The sequence below is a fragment of the Propithecus coquereli genome, unplaced genomic scaffold, assembly GCF_000956105.1.
Source record: "Propithecus coquereli isolate 6110/MARCELLA unplaced genomic scaffold, Pcoq_1.0 Scaffold12, whole genome shotgun sequence".
NCBI lineage: Eukaryota > Metazoa > Chordata > Mammalia > Primates > Indriidae > Propithecus > Propithecus coquereli.
In genome coordinates, this window is record NW_012136080.1 from 8,372,516 (window position 1) to 8,390,138 (window position 17,623).

Consider the following 17,623-nt stretch of genomic DNA (forward strand, 5'->3'; position numbering starts at 1 on the left):
AGGCCATTATAAATCCTTTTGAAAAGCATTATGAAAAAATGACTATACCAATCTTGTATTTGAGTGATCAAACTGAAAAATAATTACTGCTCCAACAGAAGTGTAAACAGGACCCATAATTAATGATTTGCTTTCTTTCCTTTGTCAGGCCTTTAACATTTATGTTCCTGTAATTTAAATAAAAATCTCACTTACTTTCTCCCTTTAAGGCTCTAAAACGTACAAGAATAAAAAAAACGAATTTTAGCAAATGGTTTCTTTACTCAAATAGGTGGCACCATAGTATCCATATGGTTTTCTACTATTTCACAACCACTCTTTCAACAAAGATTGACCAATCTTTAATAAAAGTTAAATTTATAAACATCTTAAGATAATTTGAGAAATGCATAGTTAAAAAAAAATAAAGTCCACAAATTACAAATATTTTGCTAATTAATATGCAGACTGCCAATTTTAGCAAATCCAATCTATTTCACTTACACGTTTAATGAGGTAATTTTTCTAATGAAATTCAATTGGGCAACGAGTGGTCTATGTCGTTGATAAAGATGAGAAGTGTGGAACTGCTGTGATGAGGAAAGAATATACTCTCTGGTTATATTACTGTTCTGGATCATCCACGCTCACACAATATGTAAGGTTCTGCCAAGTCCAATGATGTTATTAGGCAAATGTAATAGAAGGTGCACTAGGCTGACACACGTTTTCATCATACAAATCTTCTGGTAGTTCCTCTTCATCTCCATCGGGAAAATACGTAGGGAATGGTAGATTTTTACAGAAATCCTTATATGCAGGCAGCTTAGAATCTCTGACCTAGGGAGGAGGCAAAAATTTTACTTCAATAAGTGCTACTGGTTATTTAAAGGTAGCTTGTTTCATCTACTATTCATAATCAAAGAATATCTGCTCTGACATTTTCCAATGTGAATAATATAACTGTTACATATATAGAGTAAAAAGAACTCAGTCAATGCATTCCTTTTATTCCAAAAATCTGATTAATCCAATGACAGAAACTCAAGTTAACCAGCTATCTTATAAGAATAAAATCATCAATTATTACTTTACATTTTATCATAACTTATAAATCTCCAGAACTGCCCAGTAGGATGTTACATTCTAAAATTACTACTCAAATATCATTTACATCCAGATTTACTTTTCAAATATAAAGACCTAACATAAATTATATACCTAATAATTACCTATTTTATTATCTATTCATAGTGTCTATTTTGATCATTTTATTTTCTACTTTTTATGGGGTAAATTTCTTGAGCTGAGATTAAAAAAAACCTTACCAATATTTTTGCTAGTCTTAACTCTAAGAGTACATAACCAAAAATATCACCTTTTATTAAGAAAATTAACTTACAATTAGTAAACAACATTCTTACTGAGAAGGTAAAGACAGAATTATATTTAACAAAAACAATAACAGACCGATAAGTCTTTATAAGAGCTCTATTAACTCTGTTTTTAAAAAAATTTCTAATTATATTTGTGAATTCATAGACCAAAGTATTTTAGTACAGATACTGATGTGATCTAAAATGCTGGGTTTTATTTTTGGAAAACATTATTGGGTTCTTCAAAGTTTCTGACTCATTCCACAGCCTTCATTCATAGAAAAATTAAAAAATAATTACATGTAATTATATACACAGAGTAAAATAAGGCACAATCAGTTTGGCAATAAGAAATGAATAAATTAGTCAAAATAAGCACACAGCTTGCTAGAAACAGCTAAGTACAGAAAAACAGATCTATTTTAATCTCTGTCATTAAACTGTTTCAAGAAATTATCAGTAAGTTGCCCAGAAGAAAATAAACTTGTTCAGTTTCTTTTCCCCCCAATTCATTAATCTTGGGTTGAACCTTAACTAGGAAAAAAAAAAAAATCACATTCTTACTGATTTAAACTTTCTCAGTATTTAGGATTCAAAATAAAACCCAAGCAAAAAACAAATCATAACTTTCTGTACTAATTTGATAAATAAAAATTAATTATTAATGACCCAAAGAGCTAATTCTCAGTTACCTTCACACTTTTATAAATCTATTATGCCTAAGGAATATTTCAGACAACAAAAGCACTGTTTATATATTCTGAGTGTAAATGCTACAGTACCAGAATTCTTCAATTTGAAACATAAATGATGACATCTCATTTAAATCTCTTTTGTCTTGGTGCTTCTAAAGCTGAGGGCGAAAAGTCTGCAGCCTGTCTTTAACAAATGTGTAAGACTGTATGGTGTGTATTTATCCCTGGCTTTGTTATTTCCCTACCTTCACCAAGACTCTCTCAATTATCTACAACATTCTTTTTATATTTATGATGTCTATTGGCAAACCAGTTCAAATCTTTTAAGGAAAGATGGGGGAAGGACAAATAAAACCCAGGCAAATCTGAAAATAAATTTAAATTATACATTAGAATATAGGAATGAGTACAAATGAACAGAATTCAGTAACATACACATATTATGCTGTAAACAGCAGTTCTTTAGGCTCTCTTAATACATTTAGTGAATTCAAATGTAATAAAAAAGCTTATGTTAATTAAACAGGTTGATTATCCCTAGGACTATCTTTACTAACTTTGGAATCTTAAAAAAAAAGTTATTGGTAGCCCTGTACTCTGACTTCCTAAAAGGTGAGTGGATGTTAATGAAGTTGCCTGCCAGCTAGGGAGTGGCTCAATCTCCATGGGCAAGGGGGGCCTCATTTACCTGCTATGGAATCACTGGAAGAATGGAAACAATGGGGTGAAAAGACGTACCAAAAATACAAACCAACGAAACACTCCGCAAACCCACATCTCAATGTTTGAGACAGACATTATGTTTAAGGTCTTCTGTAAAGATAGTTATTTAGGCACCGTATTTCAAAGATTTATTTTTTTAGGATGAGTTCTTTTTTTATCAAAATGTGTTTGTTGTAAGTATATTTACTAGTGTGATAACAGTTCAAAGTGCACTAGACATTGCTCTGATACTACAGTTTCTCAAAATGTATTTAGACTTCTCTTTCAGAATTGCCTTTGGTGTACCTTCTGAATATCTTCAGTGATGGCAAACGATCATTGTTGCTGGTTATAAATTATCTGTAACAACCGCATCACAGTATCACTGTACATACAATAGTTTTTCAAGATAATTGACTTATTCATCCCTGCTGGTGCCAAAGAAGACATTGAGGTGGTACTTGAAAAGTCACAGCAATGGTAAGGTTCAGCTAGAAAACCAGCCTAGAACAACATATGTAGTAAAATGGACAGAAAAGGAGGATTTGATGACATTTAAAAATTAATCTGCCATCTAATATAACTGGATTATGAAAAATAATTTTTCAATTTTTTTCTCTTTTATTAGATGCTGACATTCACAACCTGTAAACTAGAATGTGGAGCTAGGGATACGCTGAATTATGAAGCCAAAATGTCATGAGAAGTATAATGACAACCTGCTGGCTTCAACTACCTGTCATGTATGACTGGCTCACTTGGAGATTGGAAACCCACTGAAACTTAAAAACAAAAAAACTTGTAAAAATTTATCAAATGCATTTTTTAAGAAAAATGAGAGTAATCCAGTCAGTAACTGAAGTGTTTCAGAAAGGGAATTTTAAAAAGTAAAACTCTTATTTATTGTAAGATTAAAAAGATAGATTATGCCTTACACTAGTAATGGAACCTACTTTTAAAAAATGAGAATACGTAAGAAAACATTGAATTTAAAAAATCTGAGATTTAAGTTTCAATTTTTTTTTTTGCTACTATTGTTGGAAAATCAATGAAGAATATACCTCTGAGAATAGCTGACATCACTTTTACCACAGATTTATTTTCAGAATGGAATATTAAAAACTCAGAAGCCAGAGATTTTGTATTATGTTGGCCTAAATCCCAGACAGAATATTTATTTTGTATTTTATTTGATTAAAATAAATCTCTGAGCACTTAAGAGTTTTTCTTAAAATCTATCTGTACAACATATTTGTTTCCTTTTTTTACTTTGTTTTAGAATTTTTCTAAAATAAAAATACTTATTTTTAAGAAAAACACTTAAAGGTGTAATCAGAGTGGTGCCGGTAATAATAATAACCCCCCCTAAAATGTCTACTTTTAACCGGCTTTCTTTAGGAATCTCAAGAAAGTAACTCATGTATTTTCCAGTTCCTTTGTCAAAGTATCTCTTAAAAAAAGCTAAAATGTTGTCTTGTCTTTATAATTGACACATAATTGTACATATTTATGGGGTACAGTATAATGTTTCAATGCATGTATACATTGTATAATATAATGATCAAATCAGAATAATGAGCATATCCATCACTTTAAACATTGATCATTTCTTTGTGGTGATAACATTCAAAATCCTCTCTTCTAGTAATCTTGAAATAATACAATACATTATAACTGGCTATAGTCACCCTACTGTGTAACAGAACATCAGAACTTATCCTTCCCGTCTAACTCTAACTTTGTACCTGTTGACCAAACTCTCTTCTCCTCTATGTTTTCCCAGCCTCTGGTAACCAATGTTCTGCTCAACTTCTGTAAGATCAACTTTTTTAGATTTCACATACGAGTGAGATCATGTGGTACTTGTCTATGACTGGCTTATTTCATGTAACATGATGTCCTTCAGGTTCATCCACGGTGCCACAAATGACAGGATTTCATTCTGTTTTATGGCTGAATAGTATTCACTGTATGTATGTGTGTGTGTCTTTATCCATTCATTTGAAGATGGACACTTTAAAAAGCTAAAACAATCTCTTTTAAAAAGATAGAGATATACTGATATTTTGGCAATAGTTAGTCTAATATCTATCCTTATATTCCCTGAGATCCTTCTGCTTACTGGCTCTACCCTTTTTATAGGTTCTTGATTTTATACACAAAGGATATACTTTATCTTGTATATTTTTTTCATTCAGGTGCTAGTAAAAGGCAGAAAAATTCAGCAGAGAATATGTGGAAAAACAGTCGCTTATTTTCAAGCCACATATATGAGTCAAAGAAGAATTTATGGCACATGTCTAAATATATAAACAATGGAAAATAAAAACAGTTACACATACCTTTACTAAGCCATTTTTATGTCCAGGTACAGAGCCATTTACATAGATGATATTGTGCTTTGTGTTTACTCTCCATACCTAAAGCATAAAATAAAACCAAACTTTAAGAGTTAAATATTTGAGAATAAACTTGTATTAAAACAATGTTACTAAAAGCTAAGGATGTAAGCAGACTATAAAGTAATAATCATATCAGCATTTCAAAATGTTGAATAAGATTTGTAAAACCTCAAATCCTATGAATGTAATATAAGACTGTACCAAATACATCTTATGGAAGTGGTAGAAACCTTATTTTAAATAGAAATGTGACTGAATAATCAAGACTACTTGCATATCTCAATGGACTCTGTTGGTACCATTAAGAATAACAAATTGAAATTCAATTTTATTTTATTTTCTAGTTAGTACCAGCTTGCCATAACCAGAAACTAGAGAAGTCACAACCTCGCTGGGTCTAATTTCTAAAAGAAGTGAGCTAAGCAGATGGGCCTCAAACAGATCTCCACGTGAAAATAAAAAACTTAGACAAATGAGAGAGAATGACTGGTCAAGAAATGGTACTATGAAAATAAAATATTTGGAGAGGAAATCAAGTTTGATCCACAGCTCATATATAATAATGGATAAGTGTTAAATACTGTAGAAACTGAAATCACACACACACAAAGGTAGACAAATAGATGGTCTCTGATAAGTATAAAAGTAATAGAAGGGAAAAAATCTTAGATTTAAAATTTCAAAACTTCTATTGGTCAAAATTTATAAATAAAATATATCTAGACTAGAGACAGGGAGAACATGCACCAAAATGTGTAATTATCTTTGGGTGCTGTTCTTATGGGAAGCTTATTTTCTTCTATGTACTTTCTACACTTTGAAACATATATGCGTACATATATAAACATTAGTTGTTTGTTTGAATAAAAATATAGCACCCATTATAGTACAACTCATTTTTACTTAGATATTACCTATATTTCTCCAGTTTGTAGAGATCTAACTTCTTGCCCTTTAAATATATATATTTATAAAAATGGATATATACCACAATCCTTTTTTTAGTGCTATCTTTCCCCCCATTTTGATTGTCTTCTTCTCTCCTCCTTATCCGCATCTATTTCCATCCACCCACACATGTGATATATATAATCCAAGATAACTTGGTATATAACCTTCTACTTTTCTCTGTGATTATATAATAATATGGCAACATACATATGCAGGGAGCTTTTGTTCAATTCTTTTATAAACAGAGAATACTATACCTAATGCTCTGAATCTTACTTTTTTAAGGCAACAGTATCTTGTGAAAATCTTCCAGGTCAAATAATAGACCACTGATTTTTTTCTCTTTAATGACTGCACTTTCCATAGCTTGGAATATAGACTACTTCACTACTACCACTATGATGACAACAACATACATACATACACATACACAATAACTGTAAAGCCTATTAGAACAATCACATACAGACACACATTAAATACATGTTCTGGTGCCTCTGCATGTAGGTAATTTAACTGTTCCAAAAAATAACCACTTTAGAAACTTACTTTCAGTCCATATGTTGTCCTGTCTACGTTTCCCATTTGTCCAGGCATTTTAGTTCCAGGCCAGACTCTGGCAACATCCTAAATGAGAGAACCAAAGTTAACATTTTCAATTACTCTCAGTTTCAAACAGTACTGATCAAATTATAAGGCAAATTAAGAGGAATTATTAAAATGTTTTATATTTTCATCCTACTCTGCTAGGCCCCAGGAAAGAACTAAACATGAATTTAGACACATTTACTTCTAGAGGATTTCCTTTCTAAATTTGACTAGACTGTGTCTAGTCAAAAAATATAGACTAAGAAATAGATTTGGGAGAAAAACTCAGTAATGAGCGTAGCAACTGACCTAATTCTAGTTGGGATATAAAAAATAAAAAGGACATATATGCATACCACACCATCATTCAAAGAAAAAAATGGACTGCCTGGCCTGTTTTCAATTCATCTTCTGTATTAACTGACTTAATGGACTCCATTCATACCACTGCTGCTAGAATGGCCCTACTCCTCCTTGTTTTTGATGTTACTTTCCTTGACCAAAATGATTAAAGGACAGAGTTAGTTATTAGAATATTGAGTTTGTCTAGCCCAGGTTGTCTCTGATTCACATAAATCAAACAGCTTCATAGTCTCTGATTTTGCCTCTGATAATGGATAATATAATACTTCTACATCTAAAGAAGCAAATTTGAATTATATCTCTTAACAAAATGGAAAAGCTTATCACAACATCAATTCTTAGAATATAAACACTTTTCCATCATCTGCCTCACACTGATACGTGAAACTCCCATGGAAGTGGCTCATCATGGTGTTAGAGTTGTTTAATATATAACTAACATAGCTTAAAAGACAATCCTGAGTATTTTTTTTTCTTTGCACACTACATTTTTTTTTGGCATGCATGCACACCTCCCTCCAAGTAAATCCATATTTATACCTATAATTCAAATTCAACACTATAGAGTTCATTCTAATTTTCCCCCTTTCATATTTTAATGCTCTTTTCCAATAGTGAGAAAAACCCATCTCCCATTATCAATATATTTACTTATTTGCTCAATGATATAATTCATAGAAAATTATTTCAGAATTGCTACTGCAAAAAATAAACTAAAATCCAACATTTGTGCACAGTACAGTTTTAATTTAGTCTCAACGTATACAGCCGAACTACAGATGCTTCTTGACTAACACGAACCCTTTGTAAGTTGAAAATATCATAAGTTGAAAATGCATTTAATAGACCTAACCTGTCAAACATCATAGCTTACTTAGCCTAGCCTACCTTAAACATGTTCCAAAAACTTACACTAACCTACAGTTGGGCAAAATCACCTAACACAAAGCCTATTTTATAATAAAGTGTTGAGCATCTCATGTAATTTATTGAATACTGTACTGAGAGTGAAAAACAAAATGGCTGCACAGGTACTAGAAAGTACGGTTTCTATGATAAATGCCTATCATTTTCATGCCAATGTAAAGTCAAATAATCATAAGTTGAACCATCATAAGTTGGGGACCACCGGTACTGTGTTTAAAAGTTGCTTGAATTAGCTTTTTCACTCCCTCTTCAGCGTGGTTATGTTATTCATTTGAAATAGTTAGGTTCGTTTTCTAATTATATTACATTTTAGATGTCTCCCCACCCTTGTTTTTATTTTGAATACGTAAAACATTAACATGGTTCCAAAAGTAAAAAGTGTAAAGAAAGTATACTGAAGGAAGTGTCACTTTTGCCATGCCTAAGCCCTTCCACACTGTTTTGACCCATCGCTTGCAGTTAAACAATCTCATTAATTTCTGGTTTATCCTTCTGGTCCTTCTTTTTGTAAAATTAAGCAGAAAACATGTGTATTTCTTAATATCTTGCAAATCACTTCATTGTTTTACATGAGAATGACCTTCTCATTCTTTTTTCTTTTCAGCTGCATAGTATTCTATTGAGTAAACATGCCATAGTTTATTAATCCAAACTCCCAGGTATGGACATTGATGCTTGTAATTATAAATAATATTGCAATGACTAATTTTGTACAAATGCATTTTTGGGATACCATCCACAGTGTAAATTCCTAGAAGCAGGATTGCTGTGTCAAAGGTAAATGCATGTGTAGTTTTCTTAGATATCGCCACATTTCCCTTCATAAGGGCTGCACTATTTTGTATTCCCATCAGTGGTGTGTAAGAGTGCCTGTTTCCCTTTCTTGCCAACAGATTGACAAAAATTAAACAGCTTTATGACACAATCTGCTAGGTGAGGAAAACAGACTATATTATCAATCCTTAGAGACTGATCTTGTATTATTCTGATGCTCCAAAGAAGAATAAAATTCCTCTAGCCTCTTTATGCTATACCTTTGGGGGATTAGGACTGAACTAGCAATACAAAGAGTCCTCTCTCCATTTCTTATGCTTTTATTGTTTACTTCTCTTTTCCCCTTTCCCCTGTACTATGATATTGTCCTTGACAATCTTTCTCAGTTCCTTTAAGGCAAAAACAAATCTGGGAAGGAACCAGAAGGCCAGGTGGAAGGGCTTTCTAACCCTTGATTTCTGTAGTCAACTTCAGAGCATATGCTAGGAAACAGAAGGAAATGGGAAAGGAGGTCAAAAGGTATTGAGGATGCCAGTCGTAAGTATGTGGGATATAAAAGTCTGGCTCTGGGAAATGAGTGAGGCCAGAACTCATAAAAGGGTGACAGGTACTTGGACAAACCTGGAATCAGACTCAAATTACATGACTTGATCTGAAAGACCAACTTCAGAGCACTGTATGTGCAGAAGTTGAATATTTAGCATTAAAAAGAACATCACTAGTTATACTCACACTAGTTGAAATAGCTCCAGGTCTCCTGTGGGTTTTCGTTTGACCATGTGTAGCAGGCTGGCCTTTAAATCCCCATCTTTTCATGACACCTTGAAAACCTTTACCAATACTGAACAAAACAAACTTTAGAATTTACATAATGAACAGAGCATAAAATATTCCCAACTGTACACTTTCTTGATAGTACCTTAGAGTTTTAACAAAGCTTCTTATCTAAATAACTAGAAAAGGCTATACAAGTAAAATTGCAAATGAACATTTCTTTATCTCTGTCCTGGTTTGCGCCCTTTCCTGAAGTCTAATTCTATTAATATATAAAATGATTAATTTGAGATCATGAGACAACAGCAAGCTATGCACAGGGAGCTTTATCTAAACAGGGAATTTTATCATCCTAATCCTGTGAAGATGACACAGTAAAAGTGGTAAAGTTCTCAAAGTTCCAAAGTACTCATCACAGATATGGCATGCAGCCACTAAGATGGACCCCAAAGATCCCCATCTCCTAGTACTCATGCTCTTGGCTTAATTCCCTCCCCTTTAAGTCTGGGTGGACCTAGTGTCATGATTCTAATGAATAAAATATGGCAAAAGTTATGAGATATCACATCTGAGATTTGGTTACAAAGAGACTGTAGCTTCCACCTTGGTACACTTTTGCTTGCTAGGCTCTGAAGGAAGCCAACTGCCAAGGTGTAAGCTGTCCTACAGAGAGGCATGTCGCAGGGATGTCTCCAGCCAACAACTGAGAATCTGAGGCCTGCAAATGGCCATGTTAGTGAGTATGGAGGCAGATTCTCCCCAGGTTGAACCCTGAGATGATTGCAGCCCTGTCTGACAGCTTGATTGCAGTCTTGCAAGAGACCCTAAGCCAGAGGTACCCAGGTAAGTTGTACCGGGATTTCTGCCCACAGAAAATGTGCAGTAATATAATAAATGTTTGTTATTGTAAGCTATTAAGTCTCAGGGTGATGTTTTAAGTAGCAATAGATACTGGTATAATAGAGGACTAAATAAAGAAATAACAGAGCTCTAAATGCTGAACAAGTTTTATTTTAGAAGATACCAGATGGATCTGGGTCTCAAGGTTGAATAGGAAACAAATGGAGAAATAAAATCAGAAAGTATTAATAACAATCTTAATAACCTAAAATCTCATTTTTAACTGAAATCGCTCTATTTCAAATTCTGTTAAGTAAGAAACATTCCGTGATGCAGGTAGAAAGCAAACAACAGTTAGGTTACAGCATTATTAAAGTTTTTCTCTGAAATTCAACATACTAGGTATAGAAGGTATGTACCTCAACACAATAAAGGCCATATATGGCAACCCACAGCTAACACCATACTGAACAGGGAAAAGCTTTCTCCTCTAAGATCAGAAACACTATAAGGACGCCCACTTTCATCCCTTCTATTCAGCAAGTATTAGAAGTCTTAGAGAAATCAGGCAAGAGAAAGAAATAGAGGACATCCAAATTGGAAAGGAGAAAGTCAAACTGTCCCTATTTACAGATGAGATAATCTTATACATAGAAAATCCTAAAAACTCTACCAAAAGACTGTTAGAATAAACAAATTCAGTAAAGTTGCAGGACACAAAACCAACTCACAAAAATCGGTGTTTCTACATGCTGAATAGTAAACTATCTGAAAAAGAAATCAAGAAAATAATTCCATCTACAACAGATACAATAAAAAGTGATACCTAGGAATAAACTTAATAAAACATCGATAAAAGAAACTGAAGAGAATATCAATAAATGGAAAGATATCCCATGTTCATGATTTGGAAGAATTAATATTATGAAAATGGCCAAATCCCCCAAAGTGATTTATAGATTCAACGCAATCCCTTGCAAAATAACAATGACATTCTTTACAGAAGTAGAAAAAACAATTCTAGAATTCATATGGAACCACAAAAGACCCTGCATAGCAAAGCAATCCTGAGCAAGAAGAACAAAGCTGGAGGCATCACACTACCTAACTTCAAAACATACTGCAAAGCTACAGTAACCAAACAGCAAGATACTGGCATAAAAACAGACACATAGAACAACGGAACGGAATATAGAGTCTGGAAATAAATCCACACATTTATGGTCAAGTGATTTTCAACACAGGTGCCAAAAACACACATTGGGGAAAACACAGTCTCTTCAATAAATGGTGCCAGTAAAATTAGATATCCACATGTGGAAGAATGAGACTAGACCACTACCTCTCACAATATACAAAAATCAACTGAAAATGGATTAAAGACTTAAATATAAAACCAGAAACTATGAAAGTACTAAAAGAAAATATAGGGGAAATGCTTCACAATGTTAGGCTGGGCGAGAATTTCTTAAATAAGACCTCAAAAGCACAGGCAACAAAAGCCAAGGATAGACAAATGGAATTACAACAAACTAAAAAGTTTTTTGCAAAGCAAAGAACACAATTAAGAGTGAAGAGACAACCTACAGAATGGGAGAAAATATTTGCAAATTATACGTCTGCAAATTATACGTCTGAAAATATTTGTAAACTATACATTCTGGTTAATATCCAGAATATATATGAAATTAAAAAAACTCAACCGCAAAAAAAATCCAAATATCCTGATTAAAAAATGGGCAAAAGACCTTAAGAGATGTTTCTCAAAAGACATATAAATGGCCAAAAGGTATATGAAAAAAATGCTCAACGTCACTATTAATAGCTATCAGGAAAATGCAAATCAAAACCACAGTGAGATACCATCTCACTCCAGCTAGAATGGTTATCACCAAAAAGACAAAAGACAAATGGCCAACATAAGAAAAATACTCAATATCACTAATTATCAGGGAAATGTAAATTAAAACCACAAAGAGATACTATCTTACCCCTGTCAGAATAGCCATTATTAAAATGTCAAAAAAATAATAGATGTTGGTGTGAATGTGGTGAAAAGGGACTGCTTATACAATGTTGGTGAGAATGTAAATTAGTACAACCTCTATGGAAAAGAGTATGGAGATTCCTTGAAGAACTAAAAGTAGACCTACCATTTGATTTAGCAATCCCACTACTGGGGTATCTAGCTAAAGGAAAATAAATCATTATATCAAAAAGACACACACACATTATGCTGTTATCGCAACGCAATTCACAATTGCAAAGATATGGAATCAACCTAAGGGCACATCAACTGATGAGTGGATAAAGAAAATGTGGGGTGTATGTGTACACACACACACACACATATGCCCCCCCCCCATGGAATACTACTCAGCCATAAAAAAGAATGAAATAATGTCTTTTGCAGCAGCCTGGATGGAACTGGCAACAATTATCCTAAGTAAAGTATCTAAGGAATGGAAAAACAAATACTTGTAAGTGGGAACTAAGTGATGGGTACACATGGTTATACAAAGTAGTATAATGGACACTGGAAACTGGAAAGAAGGGGGAGAGGGGTCAAAAGTACCAACTGGGTACAATGTATACTGTTCTGGTGATGGGCACACTAAAAGCCTTGACTTCACGACTATACAATTCATCCATGTAACAAAAAACACTCATACCCTCAAATCTATCCAGGCAGGGGAAGATAAAAGAAAATAAGTGTTGGTGAGGATGTGGAGAAAAGGGAATACTTATACACTTATACACTAGTGGTAGGGATGTAAATTAGTACAGCCATTATGGAAAACAGTATGGAAGAGCTCTTCAAAAAGTTAAAAACAGAACTACCATATGATCCAGCAATCCCACTACTAGGTATATATCCAAAAGTAATGAAATCAGTATGTTGAAGAGATATATCTGCACTCCTGTAAGTTTAATGCAGCACTATTCACAATGGCCAAGATATGGAATCAACTTAAGTGTCCAACAGTGGATGAGGGGAAAAAGAAAATGTGATACATATATATAACGGAGTATTATTCAGCCATTAAAAAGAATAAAAATCCTGCATTTGCAACAATGTGGATAAGCCTGGAAGACATTACGTTAAGTGAAATAAGCCAGGCACAGAAAGACAAATACTGCATGACCTCACTCGTATGTGGAATCTAAAAAAAGATATCATAGAAATAGAAAATATAACAGTGGTTACCAGAGACTAGGTAGGGGATGAGGATGAGGAGAAGTTGGTCAATGGGTACAGTTACAATTAGGTAGAAGGAATAAGTTTTGATGTTCTACTATGCAGTAGGGTGACCGTGGCTAATAGTAACGAAGCTAGCTATTACTAAATAGTGCACTATTCAGGCCATTTACAAAGAGGACCAAAAGGAAAATGTTACGAAAACCATGTTATTTCTATAAGGACTTTGCTAGGCATTTAACATAGAATTATCAGAGAGCAATGGACTAAAGAAAGCCCATATGAATAATACAGTTTATTTTAGATAAATCAAGAACTCAATATGAACAATTATAAATTATGTATAGAACCTGACAGGTGAATATTATCCAATCATAGGTCAAAAGTCATTTGTATACGAATAATTTAAATGTAGCTTACACGACTTTCTTCACATTAATCAACTGAACATCAAACTTATGGTGTGTACATAATTTTTTTTGCTCTGAAAACTCAATAAAATAATGCTTATTCCTGATCAAAGAGCTAAAACAGCAATTTGATATATATTAAATGAAAACCCACTATCTAATTTTAGAAACAGATTAATACCTAAGAGAACCTATAATAATCAAGTATTTTACTGAAATTATACTTCAGAAATTTAACAAATATTTTCACTTTACGCTGAATTTTAGAGCATTCTTGGAAAGTAAAAAGCTTGGCAATTTAAAAATAAAAAGGAAATACCTAAAGAGTCATTTGAACTTATGATATCATTTGGCAAATAACACTTAAAAGAAAAAAGGAGAGAGGAACTGGCAACACTAATCTAAAAGGAACATATTTTAAAAATACCACATTCTAACCCTGGCCATTCTTGGTAGAAAGTTTACTGGTACCTTCTGAGTTCTCAAACTGATTCATCTTTTAGTTAAAAAGAGAGTGTGTGAGTTCATGCACCAATAAAACACATGCCAGGTAAATTACAGAAGATAATTTAGCTCATTTTAAGAGTAATTGATTATAAGATGAAAGTGGTATCCTGAAAGTGCTAATTATCTGTTGGCTAATTACAGATTGTTTTTCAAGCCAGTTCCAGAATACATCATGTAGTTATACTGTATATAATGGGAACCTTTTCAATAACCTTTAAACAAAAGGATAAAACACAAATAACATGACAACTTATTGGCTGAATTCAGATTAGGGAGGATAAAGTACACCTGTTGATCCACAGGTGGTATAGGTATTTATATTATTACTTCTCTCAGTTGTCAGCTTGAGAACAAAAATAAAACAAAAGAAATGAACTAATCTATACTTGGCATACGTAGGCATCTTTCAAACATAACGTTTTCACAGGTCACGTAAAATAAAATCACCATTTTACCAAATATAACACACAACATATAATATGCATGCTTTATATCCCTTACCCCTTTTCCACTGTAGTTTTTAATGACAGCCCCCCAAAATCAAATAAAGAAGCTCAAATCAGAAATAACATATATATCTGAAAATTAAGAAAATATTATAAAAGTATTTTATATAGAGCATTTATACTTGTTAAACTAAAAATTCATCAAAAATCCAGAAGTAATATACTATTTAATTTAGGAAACTTTATTGCCCTTGTTTTCTCAGTCCATTGTCCCTTAGTACTCTTTCAGTGCACAAAGGGTAGCAATTATGTATGATTTAGCCTTAGTGTCCAGCCTAGAGAAGTCAGAGAAAAATTTGTCACTGGCTATAGTTGTGTCATAGGAAGAAACAGGATTAGTTTCTTTTATTCCGTCCTATAGTTTCCAAATGTTGTATAATGGACATAGCGTTTAGTTTAAAAAGATGGTATGAAGAAAAGGGGGGGAGAAGCTTAAAGGTGTGACTGTAAGAATCTTGGAGAAGGGAATGCATAATTTAATGTTTCCTACTGTATTCTATAAATCTCTAGAGATTTCTACTATGGGAATTTCATTCTCTTGCCGTATTGTTGTAAATGCTCAAATGTTTACCAGAAGACATACAGGTTTAAATATAAATCCATCATGTATTTCCTTACTTTGCGAGAAACTGCCTTTCATTGGATAATTCTAGATTTACTTATATGTGGGGACAAAACTAAATGCCCGTAAGGTGAAGAGTGATCGCACACTTGCTTTTAAACCCAACCATTCTGCGTCCTCTGAGAAATTCCTCTAGAATTCCCATCCCCTGAGTCTCTCCCTTGTCACCAGCTTCTCCTATCCTCTTTCCCCTTCATATCCCTCTTTCTTTCTCTTTGAGAAACAAACTGCTTCTCCTCTCCTCCACCATCTGCCCTCCTCTGCAATATATCCTCCTCTCCAATTACTCTTTGAAACTCACTTTGAGGTTAATCCCCTAATCACAAATCCAAGTCTTCAATATATATTAAAACTTCCATAATAAAAAGCTACTTATAATAAAAATAGATTTTTCATAATAAAAATTTATTTATAACAAAAAGAGCAGAGAGATTAATACAATAAACCCTTATGTATCTATCACCTAGTGTTGAACAATTATTGACACAAGGCCTATTTTGTTTCATCTATTCTTCTCCTCCCACGACTCCAATAGATTATTCTTAAGCAAACTCCAGATAGCCTATCATTGCATTCACAAATATTTCAGTAGAGATCTCTAAAAGATAAGGATGCTTTTAAAGAACAAAATCACAATGCCATTATCACAACACCCTCAAAATTAGTAATTCCTTCATATCAGTGCTCAGATTCCTATGACCTCTTTTAAGATAGAACCTTTCCACAGAGTTTTCCTCCACCCCCCCATCGTTATCATTTCCTCCCTATTTTCCTGCTTCCCTAATACTTTTTGAGAAGTTCCTTTCCTCTTGCTGCTACATGAAAAAATGGTCTCAAAGTTCTGCCTCTGATTCTCTTCTCACTACAGTTTAAACCGGAGGCTGGCAAACTATGGCCTGCACTGGCTATCTAATCGTTTTATTGGAATAGAGCAGTGCGCATTCATTGACCTATCATCTATGTCTGCTTCAGAGCTACAATGGCAGAATGAGTAGTTCTCTCACGGGGAACAGAGACCATAATACTCACAAACCTAAAATATTTACTATCTTGTTTTTTGAGAAAAAGTTTGTTGACCCCCAAAGCTATTACTAATAAGCTGCAGTTCCACAGCCCTGCCCTCTGGGAAGAATTCTGCTACTATCCCATTCCACAGGTGTATCAAACACATCCAATCATAAGTGCCTCAGCCATTCAATTACAGTGTTTCAGAAACAGAAACCAAACATCTCCCTTTCTTCAAGCTATCCTTTCATGGCCACTAGAGTGAAATTCCCAAGGTGATAATTTTATCACACAAGACTGTCCCCTGCTTTAAAAAACAAAACAGCCACAACAAAAACAAACGTAAACCACAACCTTAGACGGTTCCCCAGTAATTTTTTTTAGCTTAGAACATAAGAGGCCTTTTATAACTTTCAAACACTGCCTGTCACAAATCCCAGTTACAGCAGATTACTTAATAAATCCCTAAATAAAGCACTTTTTCCTGCCTTTGCTCATTCTGTTCCCTCTGTGAACACATTTCCTACTGCATTGTCTTTCTTTCTACTACTGCCATGAAAAAGAAGTGTTTATTATCAAGTGTTGCATTACCTACAAACTGTATGAATCTCTTTATTAAAAAAACTGAAATCCATACCGTAAGTAGAGGTTTTTCATTCAGAACCATTTCCAAATTAAGGGTTTTTTTTTTTTTTTTTCTTTTTTCTTCAGGAGAATGTGGGAGTATTGCAGTTTATCCAGCCACTGATTAAGCTGGCTAGAGCTGGCAGGCACTCCGAATTACTCTTGCATACACTGTCCCCCCTGCCTGGCCATGAGTCCAGTCAGGCAAGGTCTACGGGTATGCCTTTCAAATTAAGCTTTAACTTTCTCTCTTTAGTTGATTTCTGCTGTAAGAAGTTTAAGTGACTTGTACATAATCCTCAGAAAACCAGTAACTGAGTACTAAATGGAGACAGGACTCTCCACTTCCCTAAGGATGGTCCAAGATTAGATTATATTT

The 17,623-nt window shown here is 33.6% G+C and overlaps 1 protein-coding gene across 2 annotated transcripts in view; it reads right to left on the reverse strand.

Annotated features, from left to right (window-relative positions):
* Window positions 1-323: 323 nt before the first annotated feature.
* MRPL3 (mitochondrial ribosomal protein L3) overlaps window positions 324-17,623 on the reverse strand; it is a 56,223-nt gene continuing 38,923 nt past the window's right edge. Inside the window, exons 7-10 of one of the 2 annotated variants that reach the window (XM_012664337.1) lie at window positions 9,490-9,598; window positions 6,655-6,732; window positions 5,095-5,172; window positions 324-819 (exon numbers count right to left, since the gene is read on the reverse strand). In XM_012664337.1, the coding sequence (XP_012519791.1) occupies window positions 667-819; window positions 5,095-5,172; window positions 6,655-6,732; window positions 9,490-9,598 (418 nt within the window). In that variant the 3' untranslated portion in view covers window positions 324-666. The remainder of the gene's footprint in view (window positions 820-5,094; window positions 5,173-6,654; window positions 6,733-9,489; window positions 9,599-17,623) is intronic. The other variant, XM_012664345.1, reaches the window with a different exon arrangement.